General features: G+C 50.7%; 1 protein-coding gene across 2 annotated transcripts in view; it reads left to right on the forward strand.

The window, feature by feature from the left end:
- AGPAT3 (1-acylglycerol-3-phosphate O-acyltransferase 3) overlaps positions 1-17,257 on the forward strand; it is a 43,959-nt gene extending 26,702 nt beyond the window's left edge. For both annotated transcript variants that reach the window (XM_073564706.1, XM_073564705.1), the window contains exons 2-9: positions 13,552-13,783; positions 13,863-14,032; positions 14,240-14,401; positions 14,628-14,781; positions 15,482-15,584; positions 15,665-15,740; positions 15,883-16,081; positions 16,151-17,257. In XM_073564706.1, coding sequence (XP_073420807.1) covers positions 13,606-13,783; positions 13,863-14,032; positions 14,240-14,401; positions 14,628-14,781; positions 15,482-15,584; positions 15,665-15,740; positions 15,883-16,081; positions 16,151-16,239 — 1,131 coding nt within the window. In that variant the 5' untranslated portion in view covers positions 13,552-13,605 and the 3' untranslated portion in view covers positions 16,240-17,257. The remainder of the gene's footprint in view (positions 1-13,551; positions 13,784-13,862; positions 14,033-14,239; positions 14,402-14,627; positions 14,782-15,481; positions 15,585-15,664; positions 15,741-15,882; positions 16,082-16,150) is intronic.
- The last annotated feature ends 3,735 nt before the right edge of the window (positions 17,258-20,992 follow it).

Raw genomic sequence — 20,992 nt, forward strand, 5'->3', positions numbered from 1 at the left:
TAGGAAACAAAGGGTGGTTATTAATGGAGCACACTCGGACTGGGTCACGGTTAGCAGTGGGGTACTACAGGGGTCAGTTTTGGGCCCGCTTCTTTTTAACATATTTATTAATGACCTTGTAGGGGGCATAGAGAGTAGAATTTCAATATTTGCAGATGACACTAAACTCTGCAGGGTAATTAATACAGAGGAGGACAATTTTATATTACAGGAGGATTTATGTAAACTAGAAGCTTGGGCTGATAAATGGCAAATGAGCTTTAATGGGGATAAATGTAAGGTCATGCACTTGGGTAGAACGAACAAGTTGTATAATTATGTGCTTAATTGTAAAACACTGGGCAAAACAGTCACTGAAAAAGACCTGGGTGTATGGGTGGACGACAAACTCACATTTAGTGGCCAGAGTCAAGCAGCTGCTGCAAAGGCAAATAAAATAATGGGATGCATTAAAAGAGGCATAGATGCTCATGAGGAGAACATAATTTTACCTCTATATAAGTCACTAGTGCGACCACACTTAGAATACTGTGTACAGTTCTGGTCTCCGGTGTATAAGAAAGACATAGCTGAACTGGAGCGGGTGCAGAGAAGAGCGACCAAGGTTATTAGGGAACTAGGGTGTCTGCAATACCAAGACAGGTTATTACACTTGGGGTTATTTAGTTTGGAGAATCGAAGGCTTAGGGGTGATCTTATTATAATGTATAAATATATATGGGGACAATACAAAGACCTTTCTAATGATCTTTTTACTCTTAGACCTGTGACGGGGACAAGGGGGCATCCTCTACGTCTGGAGGAAAGAAGGTTTAAGCATACTCACAGACGCGGATTCTTTACTGTAAGAGCAGTGAGACTATGGAACTCTCTGCCATATGATGTTGTAATGAGTGATTCACTACTAAAATTTAAGAAGGGACTGGATGCCTTTCTTGAAAAGTATAATATTACAGGGTATATACACTAGTCTCCTTAATATTGCGTTGATCCAGGGAGCTAGTCTGATTGCCGTATGTGGAGTCGGGAAGGAATTTTTTTCCCCAATATGAAGCTTACTGTTGCCACATGGGGTTTTTGTGCCTTCCTCTGGATCAACATGTTAGGGCAAGTTAGGATAGGATATGGGTTGAACTAGATGGACTTAAAGTCTCCCTTCAACCTTAATTACTATGTTACTATGTAAAGGGTTTCTTCTCCCTAGCTGACTCGCGAGAACGTTCAAGAAACCGGAGATCTATACGGGTGGCCAGGGATATGAGGTCCTCCAGGGTGGTGGGGGTATCCCGACCGGCGAGCTCATCCTTTATTTTGCCCGAGAGACCTCTCCAGAAGGCTCCAACCAGGGCCTCATTATTCCACCCAAGTTCCGAAGGCAGAGTCTGGAAGCGAATGGCATACTGTCCCACGGTAAGGGAACCCTGACAGAGGTTAAAAAGAGCCTCAGTAGTAGAAGCCAACCGTCCGGGCTCGTCAAATACCTTGCGGAACATATCAAGAAAATTCTGGATACTGGAAACCACAGGATCATCCCTTTCCCACAAAGGATTCACCCAGGCCAAAGCCTCCCCCCTCAAGGTGGGACACTATAAACGCCACTTTGGCTCGATCTGAGGGGTATTGCTGGGGTAGAAGCTCAAAGTGCAGTCTGCACTGGTTCAAGAAACCCCGGCATAGCTTGGGATCCCTGCTATACCTGGGGGGCTTTCCCAGGCGAGGTGGCGGGTGAGACGCTGGATCCCGGGGTTGGATAGAGGCGGCCGCAGAGGACTGCAAGGAAAGTAGTCGATCATCGACGGACGCCATGTAATTTAAGATGTGGGACTGGGCATCGCGCTGCTGCGTGAGCTCCTGCTGGAGACCTGCTAACAGGGGGCATTCCCTGGGTCGGTGGTTTGAAGGGCGAAAAGCCAGGTGTCCATGGACTTCATGAAGGACATTATCCGGGTCTGGTTTTCCCGTAAGAAAAGCAATTCCTTTTGTATGGCGGCCGCCGCTCCAGCGGGGTCCATGGCCTGATTATACTGTGACGCTTCAGGGATTTGGCAGCGTCCGAGGAGTGGACCCTCTGGGTCGCGGAACTGAGAGCCCCGGGGCGAGCGCGCCAAGTGGAACCGACCCCTATACAGGGACCGTTAGGGGCAGGCCAACGGGGGTCAGACACCGTGACAGCTGGAACCAAGAGGGGCGGCTCGAAGGACCAGAGTGGCCACAGGCAGGACCGGGATACCGGACAGGAACCAAGGTATGGGACTCCGTGCGGTAAGCGTGGGGAGAGGTACGGAGCGGTTTAGCACCAGGAACAACTAGGACGACAGACGGACAGCAGACAGGAGAACTGGACAGGGAGCGGGACTGACACTGGAGAACGGAGTGGAGACGGAGACCAGAGGGAACATAGGCTGTGGAACAAGGGCCAGGCAGGGCGGAAGACAGGCAGGGAGGCAGGAGAAAGCACACAGTGGCAGAGACAACAAGGCTGGGACTGGGGAACTAAGAGGCAGAGACAGTAGACAAACTATAAGCGGCCAGATAAGTGCAGGTAAGGCACACGATAATCAGGCGTCCTCCCCATATGGGAGACGCCTGATATATCCCCTGCTGGCAGGTGGTTGGCTGGCCGAGATCCGGCAGCCGCCCACCGCAGGGTTAAACAATCAGACGGGCGCACGCCCGCGACCTAAGGCGCATGTGCGGGCTTGCAGCAGCCCGAGAGGAAGGAGGAGGAGGGAGCGTGCGTGAACAGAGAGGAGCACGGCAGGCTGGGTAAGGAGATGCGGCGGGACGGCAGTGGGCACGGCCGCCGACGTTACAGCAGGAAGAACAAACAAATCAAGCCAGACATGTCACTGGAAGCAAGGACCACCAAGCTACAACCTGTCTACTGTGGACACATCATACGAAGACAGCAATCACTGGAGAAGGACATCATGGTCCACAGAATAGAAGGAACAAGAGACGACCAGCAACCCGATGGCTTGATACTATCAATATAGCAGCAGTGAAGACCCTGGTGGACCATCAAGTCGCCATGGCTTGTTATCTAGGTGAAGGCCATGAAATAATTATAGACCTAGTCAAGACCACGCGACCTTATAACATAAAAAGCAAATGGACATCAAACATATAGGTGCAATGAAAGCGCACCTCCTATGCTAAGCAGCACCTCCACATCACAGATGACCCAGTGGGTATGCATTAGGCCTTAGCGAAAAGCAAGGATCGTGTCTAATGTAAGGGAAGTCTAGGTGTAAGTATCCCCTCCTTTACCCATATGTTAGGGATCCTGAGGAGGCGCCTGCACGTGCACACTCTGACGATGGTTCCTTACCTGATGCATTATTTCAGCTATCCTCCATAGTTATACATTCAGTTTTTCGCTTATGCAGTGATGGATTATTTGTGGCTTTGGGTTGCTGCATAGCGGGATGTGTCTGGGCTTTTATTGCACATATTATTCGTTTGATATCTGTGTGCTTTTTATGTTTAGAATGTTGTGGTCTTTGCTCAGGTTTAGAATAGACCTAATAAAGTTTTTTAATACACACTATTTGCTATACACATATATATCAGGCCAGTGGATCCCTTTGCACATTTTTTGCTACTTAGTGCAAAGGCATAACGAGGAAGGTTTCTGCCATAAAAATTCATCGTATTTAGAGAGTAGCTGTTGAAATCCCATTACAAAGCAGCAAACGTGAATGTGAAGCTCCTGGAGCCCACAAACCTCCAGCTGTAGGATCCGCAAGAGGCTGCAGGTGGGCATAAACCTAGTATTCGGCCGCACTCACAAGCAGACCCTGCTGCGGAGGCCTCGTCCTACAGGTGACACCAGAAGGTTCCATCCACTATATAGAAAGACACATCTGCAGGTTTCTCTCAATATCTGACATGAAATCAGACTAATCCCTTCCCGTTTTAGGCCAGTTACGATTACCATAATTATTAATATTTGCCAAATGCAGAATAATGAGAGAGAGAGAGAAGGTTTTAAGGCATTTTTGTTACTTACTGCAAAGTCGACAGTTTCCATACACTAAGATTACTATGCCTTTACGCAATTCTGGACCGCCCAGATGATGATGTCACGTGTTTAGAAGCTTCTGATATGTTTTTTAGCAACATCTGAGTTAATTAGAGGCACACCTGAAGCACACTGCTTTGTGTAGCGTCATGGGTGGCAGCAGTGGGATAATTTGTCACGTACCCACTTCTCAGCATGTGACTTCGGGTTGTGCCTGCAAGGGTCAATCTGTCGTCTCCCACTCAGCCCAACATTCAATCTCTGCCCTATGCTGCAGTGAGAGCATAAATCACACCCCGACACAGACCACGCTGCCACCACTCACCGAACACACGGGCGATGAGTCCTGGAAATGCTACCACTACTGTCCGTCAGTCATCAGGAGCGCACACTTTGAGGCTATGGATTCTTTAATAAGTTTGAACCATGAATTCTCTAAAGTTTTAAGCTTTAATAGAAAAGGTGCAGTGCTTACAATAAAAGGATATAAAAATATGGAAATAAAAAGTGACATACAAATATGCAAAACAGTGATATAATAAAAGGGAGAAACTTACAGAACTATCTGAGCTTTGTAGTCTGGCTTTCTGCTCCCTGAGGGGGATGAATATGGAATGGCTCACACTAGCTTGGCTGTCCCTCAGTCTGTGACCAGCTTTCTATGTGTAAAGGCCTAATTTATAGATTTACTCTGGAGATCAGATTTCTAGACCAGCCTCTCAGGTTAATATTCTAATTCTTGGTTTGTGACTGGATTATGGCTATTTACCCATGAATACATTATTTTCCACTCAACAGTATTTGTGTGATCTTTCTCATAGATAGTGTCAGGCTGTAATTGGCACCTCTCTTCAAAAGAGTCAGAAGGTGTGAAATGTTTCCACTTCCACTGTGTTCTCAGCAAGGCCCCCTGGAAAGACTGGAGACTGCCTTTCTCAGGATAGCATATGTTGGGACCCTTGTGAAGAGCTGCAGCCTAGAACAGATGCTTATTGCTGCTGGTCATACATACATATATATATATATATATATATATATATATATATATATATATATATATATATATATATATTTTTCACTACGAAAATGTATGGGTGAAGCTGAAAAGGCCGGAGTGAGCAAGGCAACCTACAGACCTGGAGCAGTTACACCAGTTTTGTCAGGAGGAATGGGCCCAAAATTCCGACCAACTATTGTGAGAAGCTTGTGGAAGGAGATCCCAAACATTTCACCCAAGTCATTCAGTGTAAGGGCAGTGGTGCCCAATACTAGTGAAATGGATGGAAGCTTCTGACTTTGCAGTAATAAAAGTGCCTTAAACATTCTCTCTCTCTCTCATTATTCTGGCATTTGTCAAATATTAATAATTATGGTAATCCTAATTGACCTAAAAAGGAAAGGTTTATTCTGATTTCATGTCAGGTATTGAGAGAAACCTGCAGATGTGTCTTTATATATAGTGGATGGAAACTTCTGGATTTAACTGTACATGAAGACACATCCTCGTTGAATCCTGAGTGGGCCAGACGGATGGAGTAATGCAGGGGCGAGGAATCTTCTTTCCCAAGGGCCATTTGGATACCTAAAACATCCTTAGGGGGCCATACAAATCACGTGGTAACTCTGCCCACAAAGTACATCATGAGGCAGGTGACAGGACCTAATCTCTCATTGCATGCAGCTCATCATTCAGTAGTGAACACTGCGTGTGCGTACTCATAGACCAAGAAGAAATGAGTGGGCCAGCAGCCATCAAAACGCAGCTGACGGCCCAAGTACTGCCGGCCCCAGGAATCTGCCTGAGGGCTGGACAATAGGTCATCGAGGGCCTTAAACGGACCGCGGGCCTGAAGTTGGTGAACGGCTACCATGTCCCAACAAGGCATTGATTTCAGCAAGGAGGTGGCGGAGTCATGTTTTGGGATGGAATCATGGGGAGAATGATGGAAGGCCCCTTTAGTGTCCCTGAAGGTGTGAAAATGACCCTGGCCAGGTATATAGAGTTTCTGACTATCGACTTTCTTCCATGGTACAAAAAGCAAAATCCGCAGCAAAATAATCTTCATACTGACAATGTCCTATCTCATGCTCAAAGAAAAGAGTCATTGGCTGCTATGGACATAAAAGGAGAGAATCTCATCCTCCCTTGACCTCAGCCCTATTGAGAACCTTTGGAGTCTCCTCAAGCTAAAGATCGATGGGGATTGGGGGGGGGTCGATCACATTAAAACGGCAGTTACCCGGGGGCAGAATAGTGAAGGTGACGTCACAGAAGCTCCGATGTTACATGGAACGCGGCCTTTTAGGAGGCTTCTGACCTCAGTAAATGTGACATCTTCATGCTGCAAATCCCACATGTGACCATCCTCCGTTCTTCTCTACCTAGAAGGTGTTTATAAACTTGTGCAGAAGAACTTGCTGCATTTTGAGTTTTTTTTTGTTTTTTTAAATCCTGATCTCATTGGGAGGTTTCTCCAATAAGAAATGATTTATCCTCCTAACTATCGATGATTTGTTCATTATACTGACTCATTTGCATTCACCATTTAGGAAAATCAGCGAAAAATAGCATTTGCGCAATAATTTGGAAGACTCTACTGTGGTGACGTGCTCGGCCTCTCGTGTTTACATAGTGTGCTAATGTGAACTTGGGCTCTCCTCTCGCTGGTCTCATCATGTGTGACGTGTGCTTCGTCTCTTCCTCCTGGTTTGTCTTTTGTGTGTTCTGTATTATGTTGTGACGTGTGCTTGATGTCTTTCCTCTGGTCTCTAATGTTGTGTGCTTGGTCTCTTCTCTTTGATCTGTCTTATTGTCTGTGTTGTGTACTATGTTGTGACGTGTGCTCAGTCTCTTCTCACTGACCTGTTACATGGTATTTGTATTGCATTATATTGTGTTTCCGTGTTCTCAGACACTTCTCCTTGGTCTGTTTTGTCGTCTGTGTTGTGTGCTTAGTCTCTTCTTTCTGTTATCTTTCTTGGCTTGGTGTTCTGGTCTCTTCTCTTTGGTCTGTTTGTCTGGGTTGTGTACTATGTTTTAGTGATGGTTCCTTTGGTCTCTTCTCGCTGATCTGCCTTTTGGTATGTGCTTTGTATTGTGGTGACGTATGGTCAGTCTCTTCTTTCTGGTCTCTATCTTGGTAAGTGCTCTGTCTCTTCTCGATGGCCTTTCCTCATGGTATGTGTTTTGTATATTATTTTGTGGTGATATGTGCTCAATCACTCCTCCTTTGTCTGTTTCATCTGTGTTGTGTACTATGTTTTGGTGACGCTTGCTCGGTCTCTTCTCACTAGTCTCGTGATGTCATGTGCTTGGTCTCTTCTTACTAGTCTCTCATGTCGTGACGTGTGCTCGGTCTCTTCTCACTAGTCTCTTATGTTGTGGTGTCATGTGCTCGGTCTCTTCTCACTAGTCTCTCGTGTTGTGGTGTCATGTGCTCGGTCTCTTCTCACTAGTCTTGTGTCGTGGTGACGTGTGCTCGGTCTCTTCTCACTAGTCTTGTGTCGTGGTGACATGTGCTCGGTCTCTTCTCACTAGTCTCATGTTGTGGTGACGTGTGCTCGGTCTCTTCTCACTAGTCTCTTGTGACGTGTGCTCGGTCTCTTCTCACTAGTCTGTTGTGGTGACGTGTGCTCGGTCTCTTCTCACTAGTCTGTTGTGGTGACGTGTGCTCGGTCTCTTCTCACTAGTCTTGTGTTGTGGCTTGTGCTCGGTCTCTTCTCACTAGTCTCTCGTGTTGTGGTGTCGTGTGCTCGGTCTCTTCTCACTAGTCTCTCGTGTTGTGGTGTCATGTGCTCGGTCTCTTCTCACTAGTCTCATGTTGTGGTGACGTGTGCTCGGTCTCTTCTCACTAGTCTTGTGTCGTGGTGACGTGTGCTCGGTCTCTTCTCACTAGTCTCGTGTTGTGGTGACGTGTGCTCGGTCTCTTCTCACTAGTCTCTCGTGTCGTATGCTCGGTCTCTTCTCACTAGTCTCTCGTGTTCTGTCGTGTGCTCGGTCTCTTCTCACTAGTCTCTTGTATAGGGGTGTCATGTGCTCGGTCTCTTCTCACTAGTCTCTTGTATTGGGGTGTCATGTGCTCGGTCTCTTCCCTCTAGTCTCTCGTGTTGTGGTGACGTGTGCTCAATCTCTCACTAGTCTCTCGTGTTGTGGTGACGTGTGCTCAATCTCTTCCCACTAGTCTCTCGTGTCGTGTGCTCGGTCTCTTCCCACTAGTCTCTCGTGTCGTGTGCTCGGTCTCTTCCCACTAGTCTCTCGTGTCGTGTGCTCGGTCTCTTCTCACTAGTCTCTCGTGTTGTGACTTGTGCTCAGTCTCTTCTCACTAGTCTCTTGTGTTGTGGTGTCATGTGCTCGGTCTCTTCTCACTAGTCTCGTGTTGTGACGTGTGCTTGGTCTCTTCTCATTAGTCTCTCGTGTTGTGGTGTCATGTGCTCGGTCTCTTCTCACTAGTCTGTTGTAGTGACGTGTGCTCGGTCTCTTCTCACTAGTCTTGTGTTGTGACTTGTGCTCGGTCTCTTCTCACTAGTCTTGTGTTGTGACTTGTGCTCGGTCTCTTCTCACTAGTCTCTTGTGTTGTGGTGACGTGTGCTCGGTCTCTTCTCACTAGTCTCTCGTGTTGTGGTGTCATGTGCTCGGTCTCTTCTCACTAGTCTCATGTTGTGGTGACGTGTGCTCGGTCTATTCTCACTAGTCTTGTGTCGTGGTGACGTGTGCTCGGTCTCTTCTCACTAGTCTTGTGTCGTGGTGACATGTGCTCGGTCTCTTCTCACTAGTCTCGTGTTGTGGTGACGTGTGCTCGGTCTCTTCTCACTAGTCTCTCGTGTCGTGTGCTCGGTCTCTTCTCACTAGTCTCTTGTATTGGGGTGTCGTGTGCTCGGTCTCTTCTCACTAGTCTCTTGTATTGGGGTGTCATGTGCTCGGTCTCTTCTCACTAGTCTCTTGTATTGGGGTGTCATGTGCTCGGTCTCTTCCCTCTAGTCTCTCGTGTTGTGGTGACGTGTACTCAATCTCTTCCCACTAGTCTCTTGTGACGTGTGCTCGGTCTCTTCTCACTAGTCTCTTGTGTTGTGGTGTCATGTGCTCGGTCTCTTCTCACTAGTCTCGTGTTGTGGTGACGTGTGCTCGGTCTCTTCTCATTAGTCTCTCGTGTTGTGGTGTCATGTGCTCGGTCTCTTCTCACTAGTCAGTTGTAGTGACGTGTGCTCGGTCTCTTCTCACTAGTCTCTCGTGTTGTAGTGACGTGTGCTCGGTCTCTTCTCACTAGTCTCTCGTGTTGTGGTGACGTGTGCTCGGTCTCTTCTCACTAGTCTCATGTTGTGGTGACGTGTGCTCGGTCTCTTCTCACTAGTCTCATGTTGTGGTGACGTGTGCTCGGTCTCTTCTCACTAGTCTCATGTTGTGGTGACGTGTGCTCGGTCTCTTCTCACTAGTCTCATGTTGTGGTGACGTGTGCTCGGTCTCTTCTCACTAGTCTCATGTTGTGGTGACGTGTGCTCGGTCTCTTCTCACTAGTCTCATGTTGTGGTGACGTGTGCTCGGTCTCTTCTCACTAGTCTTGTGTTGTGACTTGTGCTCGGTCTCTTCTCACTAGTCTCATGTTGTGGTGTCGTGTGCTCGGTCTCTTCTCACTAGTCTCTCGTGTTGTGGTGACGTGTGCTCAGTCTCTTCTCACTAGTCTCTCGTGTTGTGACTTGTGCTCGGTCTCTTCTCACTAGTCTCTCGTGTTGTGGTGACGTGTGCTCGGTCTCTTCTCACTAGTCTTGTGTTGTGGTGTCATGTGCTCAATCTCTTCTCACTAGTCTCTCGTGTTGTGGTGACGTGTGCTCGGTCTCTTCTCACTAGTCTCTCGTGCTGTGGTGACGTGTGCTCAGTCTCTTGTCACTAGTCTCTCGTGTTGTGACGTGTGCTCGGTCTCTTCTCACTAGTCTTGTGTTGTGGTGTCATTTGCTCAGTCTCTTCTCACTAGTCTCTCGTGTTGTGGTGACGTGTGCTCAGTCTCTTCTCACTAGCCTCTTGTGTCGTGTGCTCGGTCTCTTCTCACTAGTCTTGTGTCGTGGTGACGTGTGCTTGGTCTCTTCTCAATAGTCTTGTGTTGTGACTTGTGCTCGGTCTCTTCTCACTAGCCTCTTGTGTCGTGTGCTCGGTCTCTTCTCACTGGTCTCTTGTGTTGTGTCATGTGCTCGGTCTCTTCTCACTAGTCTTGTGTTGTGGTGTCATGTGCTCGGTCTCTTCTCACTAGTCTTGTGTCGTGGTGACGTGTGCTCGGTCTCTTCTCACTAGTCTCTCGTGTTGTGGTGACGTGTGCTCAGTCTCTTCTCACTAGTCTCTCGTGTCGTGTGCCCGGTCTCTTCTCACTAGTCTTGTGTTGTGGTGACGTGTGCTCGGTCTCTTCTCACTAGTCTTGTGTTGTGGTGTCATGTGCTCGGTCTCTTCTCACTAGTCTTGTGTCGTGGTGACGTGTGCTCGGTCTCTTCTCACTGGTCTCTTGTGTTGTGTCATGTGCTCGGTCTCTTCTCACTGGTCTCTCGTGTTGTGACGTGTGCTCGTTCTCTTCTCACTAGTCTCTCGTGTTGTGGTGTCATATGCTCGGTCTCTTCACTAGTCTCTCGTGTTGTGGTGTCATGTGCTCGGTCTCTTCTCACTAGTCTCTCGTGTTGTGGTGTCATGTGCTCGGTCTCTTCTCACTAGTCTCTCGTGTTGTGGTGACGTGTGCTCGGTCTCTTCTCACTAGTCTTTCGTGTTGTGGTGACGTGTGCTCGGTCTCTTCTCACTAGTCTCTCGTGTCGTGTGCCCGGTCTCTTCTCACTAGTCTTGTGTTGTGGTGTCATGTGCTCGATCTCTTCTCACTAGTCTTGTGTTGTGGTGACGTGTGCTCGGTCTCTTCTCACTAGTCTTGTGTCGTGGTGACGTGTGCTCGGTATCTTCTCACTAGTCTCTTGTGTTGTGGTGACGTGTGCTCGGTCTCTTCTCACTAGTCCCTTGTGTTGTGGTGTCATGTGCTCGGTCTCTTCTCACTAGTCTTTCGTGTTGTGGTGACGTGTGCTCGGTCTCTTCTCACTAGTCTCTCGTGTCGTGTGCCCGGTCTCTTCTCACTAGTCTTGTGTTGTGGTGACGTGTGCTCGGTCTGTTCTCACTAGTCTTGTGTCGTGGTGACATGTGCTCGGTATCTTCTCACTAGTCTCTTGTGTTGTGGTGACGTGTGCTCGGTCTGTTCTCACTAGTCTTGTGTCGTGGTGACATGTGCTCGGTATCTTCTCACTAGTCTCTTGTGTCGTGGTGACATGTGCTCGGTCTCTTCTCACTAGTCTCTCGTGTTGTGGTGACCTGTGCTCGGTCTCTTCTCACTTGTCCCTTGTGTTGTGGTGACGTGTGCTCGGTCTCTTCTCACTTGTCCCTTGTGTTGTGGTGTCATGTGCTCGGTCTCTTCTCACTAGTGTTGTGGTGTCATGTGCTCGGTCTCTTCTCACTAGTCTTTCGTGTTGTGGTGACGTGTGCTCGGTCTCTTCTCACTAGTCTCTCGTGTCGTGTGCCCGGTCTCTTCTCACTAGTCTTGTGTTGTGGTGACGTGTGCTCGGTCTCTTCTCACTAGTCTTGTGTCGTGGTGACATGTGCTCGGTATCTTCTCACTAGTCTCTTGTGTTGTGGTGACGTGTGCTCGGACTCTTCTCACTGGTCCCTTGTGTTGTGGTGTAATGTGCTCGGTCTCTTCTCACTAGTGTTGTGGTGTCATGTGCTCGGTCTCTTCTCACTAGTCTCTCGTGTTGTGGTGACGTGTGCTCGGTCTCTTCTCACTAGTCTCGTGTTGTGGTGACGTGTGCTCGGTCTCTTCTCACTAGTCTCGTGTTGTGGTGACGTGTGCTCAGTCTCTTCTCACTAGTCTCGTGTTGTGGTGACGTGTGCTCGGACTCTTCTCACTGGTCCCTTGTGTTGTGGTGTCATGTGCTCGGTCTCTTCTCACTAGTGTTGTGGTGTCATGTGCTCGGTCTCTTCTCACTAGTCTCTCGTGTTGTGGTGACGTGTGCTCGGTCTCTTCTCACTAGTCTCGTGTTGTGGTGACGTGTGCTCAGTCTCTTCTCACTAGTCTCTCGTGTCGTGTGCTCGGTCTCTTCTCACTAGTCTCGTGTTGTGGTGTCGTGTGCTCGGTCTCTTCTCACTAGTCTCTCGTGTCGTGTGTCCGGTCTCTTCTCACTAGTCTCTCATGTTGTGGTGTCATGTGCTCGGTCTCCTCACTAGTCTCGTGTTGTGGTGACGTATGCCCGGTCTGCTCGCTGTGGTCTGTCTCTTCTGCTGTCTATTTGTTCATTAATCAGATTATCAGCTTTACTCTGCTCAGTCTATAAGTGCTTTGTTTTCGCTTCTCTTTCGGCTCTGGGGTGGATTTTCAGGGTTTTTGGGTTTCACATTTTTCTTTCAGTCCCGCTGTTTGCTGGGAGTTGGGGGTCTATTGAATGAGGGGGCATCCGGCCCCGGCCAGGCTTCTGCTGACCCTGCAGATCTGTCCCTCTGAGGCTTAATCCTCAGGGATTGTCCGGCTTTAGATAGACTCTCACCTGTCACGTCTGTGCTGGAGAAGAATCGACAGGACACTTTACCCACAAAAGATTACCCTGACATAGGTCCCCCTCTTATAGGCGATGTGCGGTAGACTCCTCGGGGGGTTTGTAGGGCAGTGAATCGGTGGCTCCAGAGACCTTGAATGATCCCGGTGAAGATTATGGACGTCGTGTGAATTGTCGCAGTTCCTTTCTCCGGGTTCATAGTGAGCAGGCTTCCTGATAGCCGACTTTTTCATTACTGTTCTGCTGTTTTTCGTCATTGGGCCGGCAGCGGACTTTCTCTCAAGAACATATTGGTCTTTGGCCACCATGTTGGCTAATCAGTCTGCCGTCTGCCTGTTCTCCGGGGTGTGTGCCACCTTGTTTGCTCTGGCCATGGTGTACTATCTTTACTGGTGAGTGTCTGTGTGTGTGTAGTGATCCCATGTCGCCTCCACAGTGGGGAACTAGTCTCCTATTGTCATGCTCATGTTACCGGAGCGTCCGCTGTCACCACTGGGGTCGTCCCGGGGTGTTGACTCCTGCTGTGGTTGTGTGAGAAATGTGTTGTCTACAGTTGGGGGTCCAATGTTATTTGGGGCATGGGTCTACTGGATCCGGATGTACACGATACTGAGTAGTCTATGAAGGATACGGTATCGCCTGCATCTGACGTGTTAAGGCAGGCACCTCGAGACTGATATGTTTTTCGCTTTGTTGGTGCCACCAGGCAGTGAGACCCTCTGCAGAGTTTGGCATTAATGCATTGAAGTAAATGCAGAGAAGCCCCCAGAGAGCTGAATGCTTGCAGACACTGATGTGGCGGTGTGCATGCTGGTTGTGCACGCCTCGGCCACCGCTCCTGTGCAGACTCGGAGGCTGACGGCGACTTTCACGTCCTCTACCTCATGTTGGGTCCTGTTAGATACATTCCATTCTCGCCCCCAGCTTCACTCCTCGGCTCATTCTCATTCCTGTTTGTTTCTTCTCAGGACGGTGGCTTTGAGTGAGGGTCCGTGTAAGCGGCACTGAATGCTGGCTCCAGAATGGGGGCTTGGGGTTTCCTGAAGACTCAGTTTGTGGTCCACCTGCTCATTGGCTTTGTGTTTGTCGTAAGCGGCCTGATAATCAATTTCCTGCAGCTGTGCACCCTCCCGCTATGGAGCTACAACAAGCAGCTGTACCGCAGGGTGAACTGTCGTCTGTCCTACTCGCTGTGGAGCCGTAAGTGGCGTACCGCAGGGATACGGTAAGGGGTACGGTACGGTTGTCCTGTGTGCTCATGATGTCCTGTCTCTCGCAGAGCTGGTGATGCTTCTGGAGTGGTGGTCTGGCACACAGTGCACCCTTTTCACTGACCAGGAGACTGTGTCGCACTTTGGGAAGGAGCATGTCATTATCATTCTCAATCACAACTTTGAGATTGACTTCCTGTGTGGTTGGACCATGTGTGAGCGTTTTGGAGTCTTGGGGGTGAGTACTGTGGTGGTTGTGATGTCCTGCTGGATCTGTAGGCTTCATGTTCAGTGTGATCTCTATCACTACATGCGACAGAGGTGAGGCTGGGAAAATCCTACACCCAGCAGTACCATGACTGCCGCGTCTCCACCGCTCAGAGTGTGACGCCTCCGTCTGATCTAATGCAAACCGTTTTAATTTTTCCTCTGTTCTTGTCACAAGAGCTCAAAAGTTCTGGCCAAGAAAGAGCTGCTGATGGTGCCGCTGATCGGCTGGACATGGTACTTCCTGGAAATAGTCTTCTGTAAGCGCAAGTGGGAGGAAGATCGTGACATGGTCATCAATGGTCTGCACAGCCTCCGCGACTACCCGGAGTACATGTGGGTGAGTGCGTCTTCTGTGGCTAGTGTCAGCCTGGGGGTAATGGCCTGGACTTCTCGGCAGGGTGCATCTTTCTGCTGAGAGCTCTGATTGTGGAAGAACTGTTCTTCTGATCTGAACTTTGCCTCTTCTTTCCTCAGTGGTTATATCTGTTGTGACTCTTCCCCAGATCCTCCTCTTCCATGGCGCCTGGTGACTTCACTAATCTTTTGTCTGTTTCCTCTCCTAGTTCTTGCTGTATTGTGAAGGGACAAGATTCACTGAGACGAAGCATAAGATCAGCATGGAAGTGGCGGATAAAAAGGGACTGGCCCGGCTGAAGCATCACCTCCTGCCCCGAACTAAAGGCTTTACCACTGCGGTCCAGTGTCTCCGTGGAACAGGTGATGGAAACCTCTGCTCCACAAGTGCCGTGCTTCAGTTTTCAGTATCTTTATAGCTGGCGCCATCTCCGCTCCCTGTTCAGATAAGTGCTGTGACCAGGACAGCCCAGAAAGCCAGGCATTAATGGCTAAGGCTGCTTTCACATTAGCGTTTGTGTCCACAGCGTGGTGCTGCTGACTTCTTTCCTTAAAGCTCCACCTACTTCAGCATGGTTCCGCCTACTTCTGCATGCGTCCTGCGTACCTATCTTTAACATTGGGTACGGAGGGATATGCGTTGTATGTGGATGCGTCCGTGTTCAACGTTCTGTCGTGTCCATTGAACGCAACATGTTGCATTTTATTGCGTTTCAGCGGACACATCAAAACGCCGCATTCGAACACATCCGCATACAACACATCTCTGTGCACCCAATGTTAAAGATGGGTATGCAGGATGCATGTGGAAGTAGGCGGAGCCATGCAGAAGTAGGTGGAGCTTTAAGAAAAGAAGTCCACAGCACCACGCTGCAGACTCAGACGCTAATGTGAACTTCGCCTTCTGCAGATGTAGGATGTCAGGAACCTGCGGCCGTCTCCTGTGTGTGGTTTATGGCTAGTGATGACGCGTGCCTCAAGCTGCGCTGGGCGCACTCACATCAGCCTGGTCATCGTGGGCCTCCTCACTTACAGCTTTGACATCTTTCATGTCTTTTCACAGTCTCAGCTGTGTATGACGTCACCCTGAACTTCCGTGAAAACAAGAATCCATCTTTACTAGGGATTCTGTATGGGAAGAAGTATGAAGCGGACATGTGTGTGAGGTGAGCTGCAGATCAGCAGGGCCCAATAACCTTCTGTCCTCTGACTATTGAGGACCCCTCTCATTTCACTATCATCCCAGGCGTTTCCCCCTTGAAGAGATCCCAGAAGATGAGCAGGAGGCGGCAGCGTGGCTCCACAGGCTCTATCAAGAGAAGGTAAGCTTTGAAAGAGCGGTGGCTCCAACCAGCGGCAAAAGAGGTGGTCGGGGCGATGGGGCTGATCTGTCCGGGCAGTATTGCAGTGCCTATGGGTGTTTGTGCGCCGCAGGTTTCTCATGTGGTTTGGCTCATTTTTCAGGATGCTCTACAGGAGCAGTACATCCAGGAGGGCACCTTTCCTGGTCCTCAGATTGTGCCCTCTCGACGCCCATGGACCCTGCTGAACTTTCTGTTTTGGGCCACGCTTCTGCTCTCTCCTCTCATCTCATTTGCGATCGGCATCTTTGCCAGCGGTTCCCCCCTGCTCATCTTGGCGTTTATGGGCTTCATGTGGACAGGTAGGAGCTGTTATTCCTTCTCCAGGGTGGGCTCTCTTCTGGTGACCTTATATGATCTCCTCTTTTCAGCCTCGTTTGCTGTACGGCGTCTGATCGGTGTGACAGAGATTGAGCGAGGCTCCAGTTATGGTAACAGTGCTGTGAAGAAGACCAATTAGCTGCAGGCGGCATGATTCGGAGGCAGTCTGGACTGTATCTTGCTTTCTATTCCGTACTAACATGACCGGAGGGGGAGGTTTCGACTCTTGGGACCGGTGCCGAGAGCCAGTAGGAATCTGCCTTCTCGTAGGTTCAAGAACTAGCTGCGCACGACTTGCCATATGGCAGCAGAGATTCTGCCCTCCGCTCCCCTTCTCTGAACACTGGGGGCCGCATTCTGCCAGCCCTGCCCCGTGCTTCTCCCTTCTCTCCACCAACTTTTATTTTGGCTCCTCTCTGCCCATATTCTCATGCTGCCACTAGCATTTTGTGCTTTTCCACAGTCCTATTTCTGGTGTCACAGTATAAAGAGGCCTTGTTGCTGGGATACAAATAAACTGAGCCGGTCACACTGCAAGGCGTTCTCTGTGACTGCTCTTCAGTCTTCTGCTCAGCAGCTGCTGGGGAGCGCAGCTCTGCAGCACAACCACTACATGCCACATGTTCAGCAGCAGGAACGGCTCTGCACACAGCAGCTACTGTGAATGTACATTCTTCACCTGCACAGATCACTCCGGTATTTTGGACTAATCATTGGACTCGGGTCACGCTCCTGAAGACAAGGATCCTGCACAACCTGGTCTCCTGAGCTCTCTGCTCTTCCCTCACTCCCGGGCTCCAAACCCCAGGAGGGGCCCGTGTCATATCACATGACTGCCTCCGGCAGGGGATAGAGGCTTAGAACTTAACGAGTCAGTAGCATGTAACGGAGCGGACAGAGGCAGCGTCATATCATATGTCAGACATCTCATCCCATAGGGAGCAGGGAAGTAACATAGGGCTAATCCTGTGTGGGCAGGCGTCCGACCATGGAGAGGGCCTCGGAGATCCACGTCTGGTCTTCAGCATCGTCACACCAATCGCTAACGTGTGTCCTACATGTGACCACTGTGGTGATGCTTCCATGTCGCTGCCTGTCTGATCACCTCCACCCTACCTGTAAAGAAAAGCTAGGAGAAAATAAAGAGAAGAAACCTGCTCAGAGCTTGGGCGACCCTTATTCTGGATGTGGGGTGATTGTGGTGGGTGTCGTAGCTGGATGTGGGGGATGCCCGCAGTGAAATGACGTGATCCTGGACTGTACTGTGCAGTGACCTGCGAGGGATGTGACTGGGTGGGTGGAGACCGGGGGTGGATGGAGACCGTGTGGATGGAGACCAGGGGTGGATGGAATCCGTGTGAATGGAGACCAGGGGTGGATGGAGTCCATGCGGATGGAGACCAGGGGTGGATGGAGTCCATGTGGATGGAGACCGGGAGTGGATGGAGTCCAGGGGTTGGATGGAGACCAGGGGTTGGATGGAGACCAGGGGTGGATGGAGACCAGGGGTGGATGGAGACCAGGGGTGGATGGAGACCAGGGGTGGATGGAGACCAGGGGTGGATGGAGTCCGTGTGGATGGAGTCCGTGCGAATGGAGACCAGGGTTGGATGGAGTCTGTGTGGATGGAGACTGGGGGTGGATGGAGTCCGGTGGATGGAGACCGTGTGGATGGGAGACCGGGGGTGGATGGAGACCATGGGTGGATGTAGTCCGTGTGGATGGAGACCAGTGGTGGATGGAGTCCGTGTGGACGCAGCGTGACCTTCAGCTGTTGGGTGAGCTGATAATGTCTCTTGAAATCATCCACCAGAGATCCGGCTGCTCCACTATTATCACCGATTCCAGCAGGTCGGGCAAAACAAACCTCCCATTGTAGAGCGCTGGGGCCAGATCTCCCGTCTGCATCCACCCCCATGAAATAAATAGGCAGATTACCGGTCTGCTGCTGATCCTATGTAGATGAACCCCATCAGCTTCGCTGTACTGGAAGAGATCTTTCCGGCCATCACTGGCCTAGATCAGTCGTCATTGATCATCCAATTTTCATACATCCCACCACTATCACCCGACGATCGTCATTTATCACTCAATTACCATAGATCCCGATACTATCACTGTAGCCAATGTGGCTGCCACGGGGCCCGGAGGCTCCGGGATGCCCCTGCAGGGGGGGCTAACACTGAGGGCAATCTGGCCTATCTATCCGGCTCCGGGGTGCCCCTGCAGGGGGGCTAACACTGAGGGCAATCTGGCCTATCTATCCGGCTCCGGGGTGCCCCTGCAGGGGGGCTAACACTGAGGGCAATCTGGCCTATCTATCTGGCTCTGGGGTGCCCCTGCAGGGGGGCTAACACTGAGGACAATCTGGCCTATCTATCTGGCTCCAGGGTGTCCCTGCAGGGGGGCTAACACTGAGGGCAATCTGGCCTATCTATCCGGCTCTGGGGGCCCCTACAGGGGGGCTAACACTGAGGACAATCTGGCCTATCTATCTGGCTCCAGGGTGTCCCTGCAGGGGGGCTAACACTGAGGGCAATCTGGCCTATCTATCCGGCTCTGGGGGCCCCTACAGGGGGGCTAACACTGAGGGCAATCTGGCCTATCCAGCTCTGGGGTGCCCCTGCAGGGGGGCTAACACTGAGGGCAATCTGGCCTATCTATCCGGCTCTGGGGGGCCCCTGCAGGGGGGCTAACACTGAGGGCAATCTGGCCTATCTATCCTGCTCTGGGGGGCCCCTGCAGGGGGGGCTAGCACTGAGGGCAATCTGGCCTATCTATCCGGCACCAGGGTGCCCCTGCAGGGGGGCTAACACTGAGGGCAATCTAGCCTGTTCGTCCGGCTCCAGGGGGCTCCTGGCCAGATTGCCCTCATCTGCGACAGGCAGGAAGCGATTCCTGCAGCTCCGCTGCCTACAGGAGAAAATGTCAGAGCTGCAGGGATTCGTCCTCTGCTTCCTGCCCGCGCCTCCGGTCTGACATAGCAGCGTGGCTGGATGACATCAGTATTCAGCGCGTGGCTGTTTCAGAGAGAAAGCTGCCAGCGACAAAGATGCTGTGGCTGCCAAGGAACGTGCAGAGAGGTGTGTGTGTCTGCCTGCGGGGGAACGTGCAGAGAGGTGTGTGTCTGCCTGCCTGCGGGGGAATGTGCAGGGAGATGTGTGTCTGCCTGCCTGCGGGGGAATGTGCAGGGAGATGTGTGTGCCTGCCTGCGGGGGAATGTGCAGGGAGATGTGTGTGCCTGCCTGCGGGGGAATGTGCAGGGAGATGTGTGTGCCTGCCTGCGGGGGGAACATGCAGGGAGATGTGTCTGCCTGCGGGGGAACGTGCATACAGGTGTGTGCCTGTGGGGGAACGTACAGAGAGGTGTATATGTGTGTCTGCCTGTGTGGGAACGTGCAGAGAGGTGTGTGTGTGTCTGCCTGCCTGCGGGGGAACGTGCAGAGAGGTGTGTGTCTGCCTGCCTGCGAGGGAATGTGCAAAGAGGTGTGTGTCTCTGCCTGCCTGCGGGGGAATGTGCAGAGAGATGTATGTCTGTCTGCCTGCGGGGGAACGTGCAGGGAGGTGTGTGTGTGTCTGCCTGCCTGTGGGGGAACGTGCAGAGAGGTGTGTGTGTGTCTGCCTGCCTGTGGGGGAACGTGCAGAGAGGTGTGTGGGTGTCTGCCTGCCTGCGGGGGAACGTGCAGGGAGGTGTGTGTCTGCCTGCCTGCGGGGGAATGTGCAGAGAGGTGTGTGTCTGCCTGCGGGGGAACATGCAGAGAGGTGTGTGTGTCTGCCTGCGGGGGAATGGGCAGAGAGGTGTGTCTGCCTGCGGGGGAACGTGCAGAGAGGTGTGTGTGTCTGCCAGCGGGGGAACGTGCAGAGAGATGTGTGTGTCTGCCTGCCTGCGGGGGAATGTGCAGAGAGGTGTGTGTTATGAGTTCATTTTCCCCTTCACCATTGAGGGCTGATGAACTCCCTCTTCTGGTGAAGGAAGGTAGTGAGGCTGATTACCAAACACCTGAGCTGGTAGAGGATGACTGGGTGACGGGAATTGCTGACTGGATATAAGGCAGCCGACGCCCTTCTGCCTCGCTGGTGATTTCTCTGAGGGATTCTAGGAGACCAGTCTGATTCCTGCTCCTCAAAAGCTAAGTTTTCTGCTTTGCTTTTTGCATTTGTGTTTTGGTTTTATTTTGCCTTGCTTTTCTGGATTCTGCCATTCCCTGCTGGGGTGAGCTGAATTCCTTTGTGTCTTTTTGCTCTGTCTTCAGAAAATATCTGAGTACTGACATAGTTTTTTTGAAGCTTAGCGTTTTCAGGGCCTTTTTCCCTGTCAGTCTGTTGGCTCTTGTTTTGATAGGGTTTTTGGCAGATTGCAGACAGCAGCTTTTCTATCCTGTCCTATCTAGTTAGCTTGGGCCCCATCATTTGCTCAGTCTATCTTTCTATCTGTGTTAGTGTTTTTTCTTCTTGCTTCACCGTCATTATATGTTGGGGGCTGCCTATTGCTTTGGGGTCTGCTCTGGGGCAGTTTAGATTTCCCTTTCTGTCTTTAGGCTATGTAGTTCTCCGTCTGTGATCGAGGGGTCTAGGGCACTGTAGGAACCCTCCACGGCAACTGCTAGTTGTTGTTGATAGGCTCAGGGGTCTGCAATCCGATAGCTGCCAACTTCTCTGGTTTTCTGGACTTAGCTAGCATTTCTGTTTTTGCCTCCTACGGTGACTCGTTCATAACAGAATCACCAGCCATACCGCAGATCCTAGGGTACTCAATAGCAGGAAAGAATTGTAAAAAAAAAAAAAAGGTGTGTATATTTTTTCCTCTATATCTCTGAGGCCATAGGGGGAATTTTTTTTTTTTCTCTCAATGGAGATAAAGCAATTGTCTGATCGTGTGGAGCAGCTCGCTG

Source organism: Dendrobates tinctorius, unplaced genomic scaffold (assembly GCF_039654945.1).
Source record: "Dendrobates tinctorius isolate UK_male_01 unplaced genomic scaffold, ASM3965494v1 ptg000475l, whole genome shotgun sequence".
Taxonomy (NCBI): domain Eukaryota; kingdom Metazoa; phylum Chordata; class Amphibia; order Anura; family Dendrobatidae; genus Dendrobates; species Dendrobates tinctorius.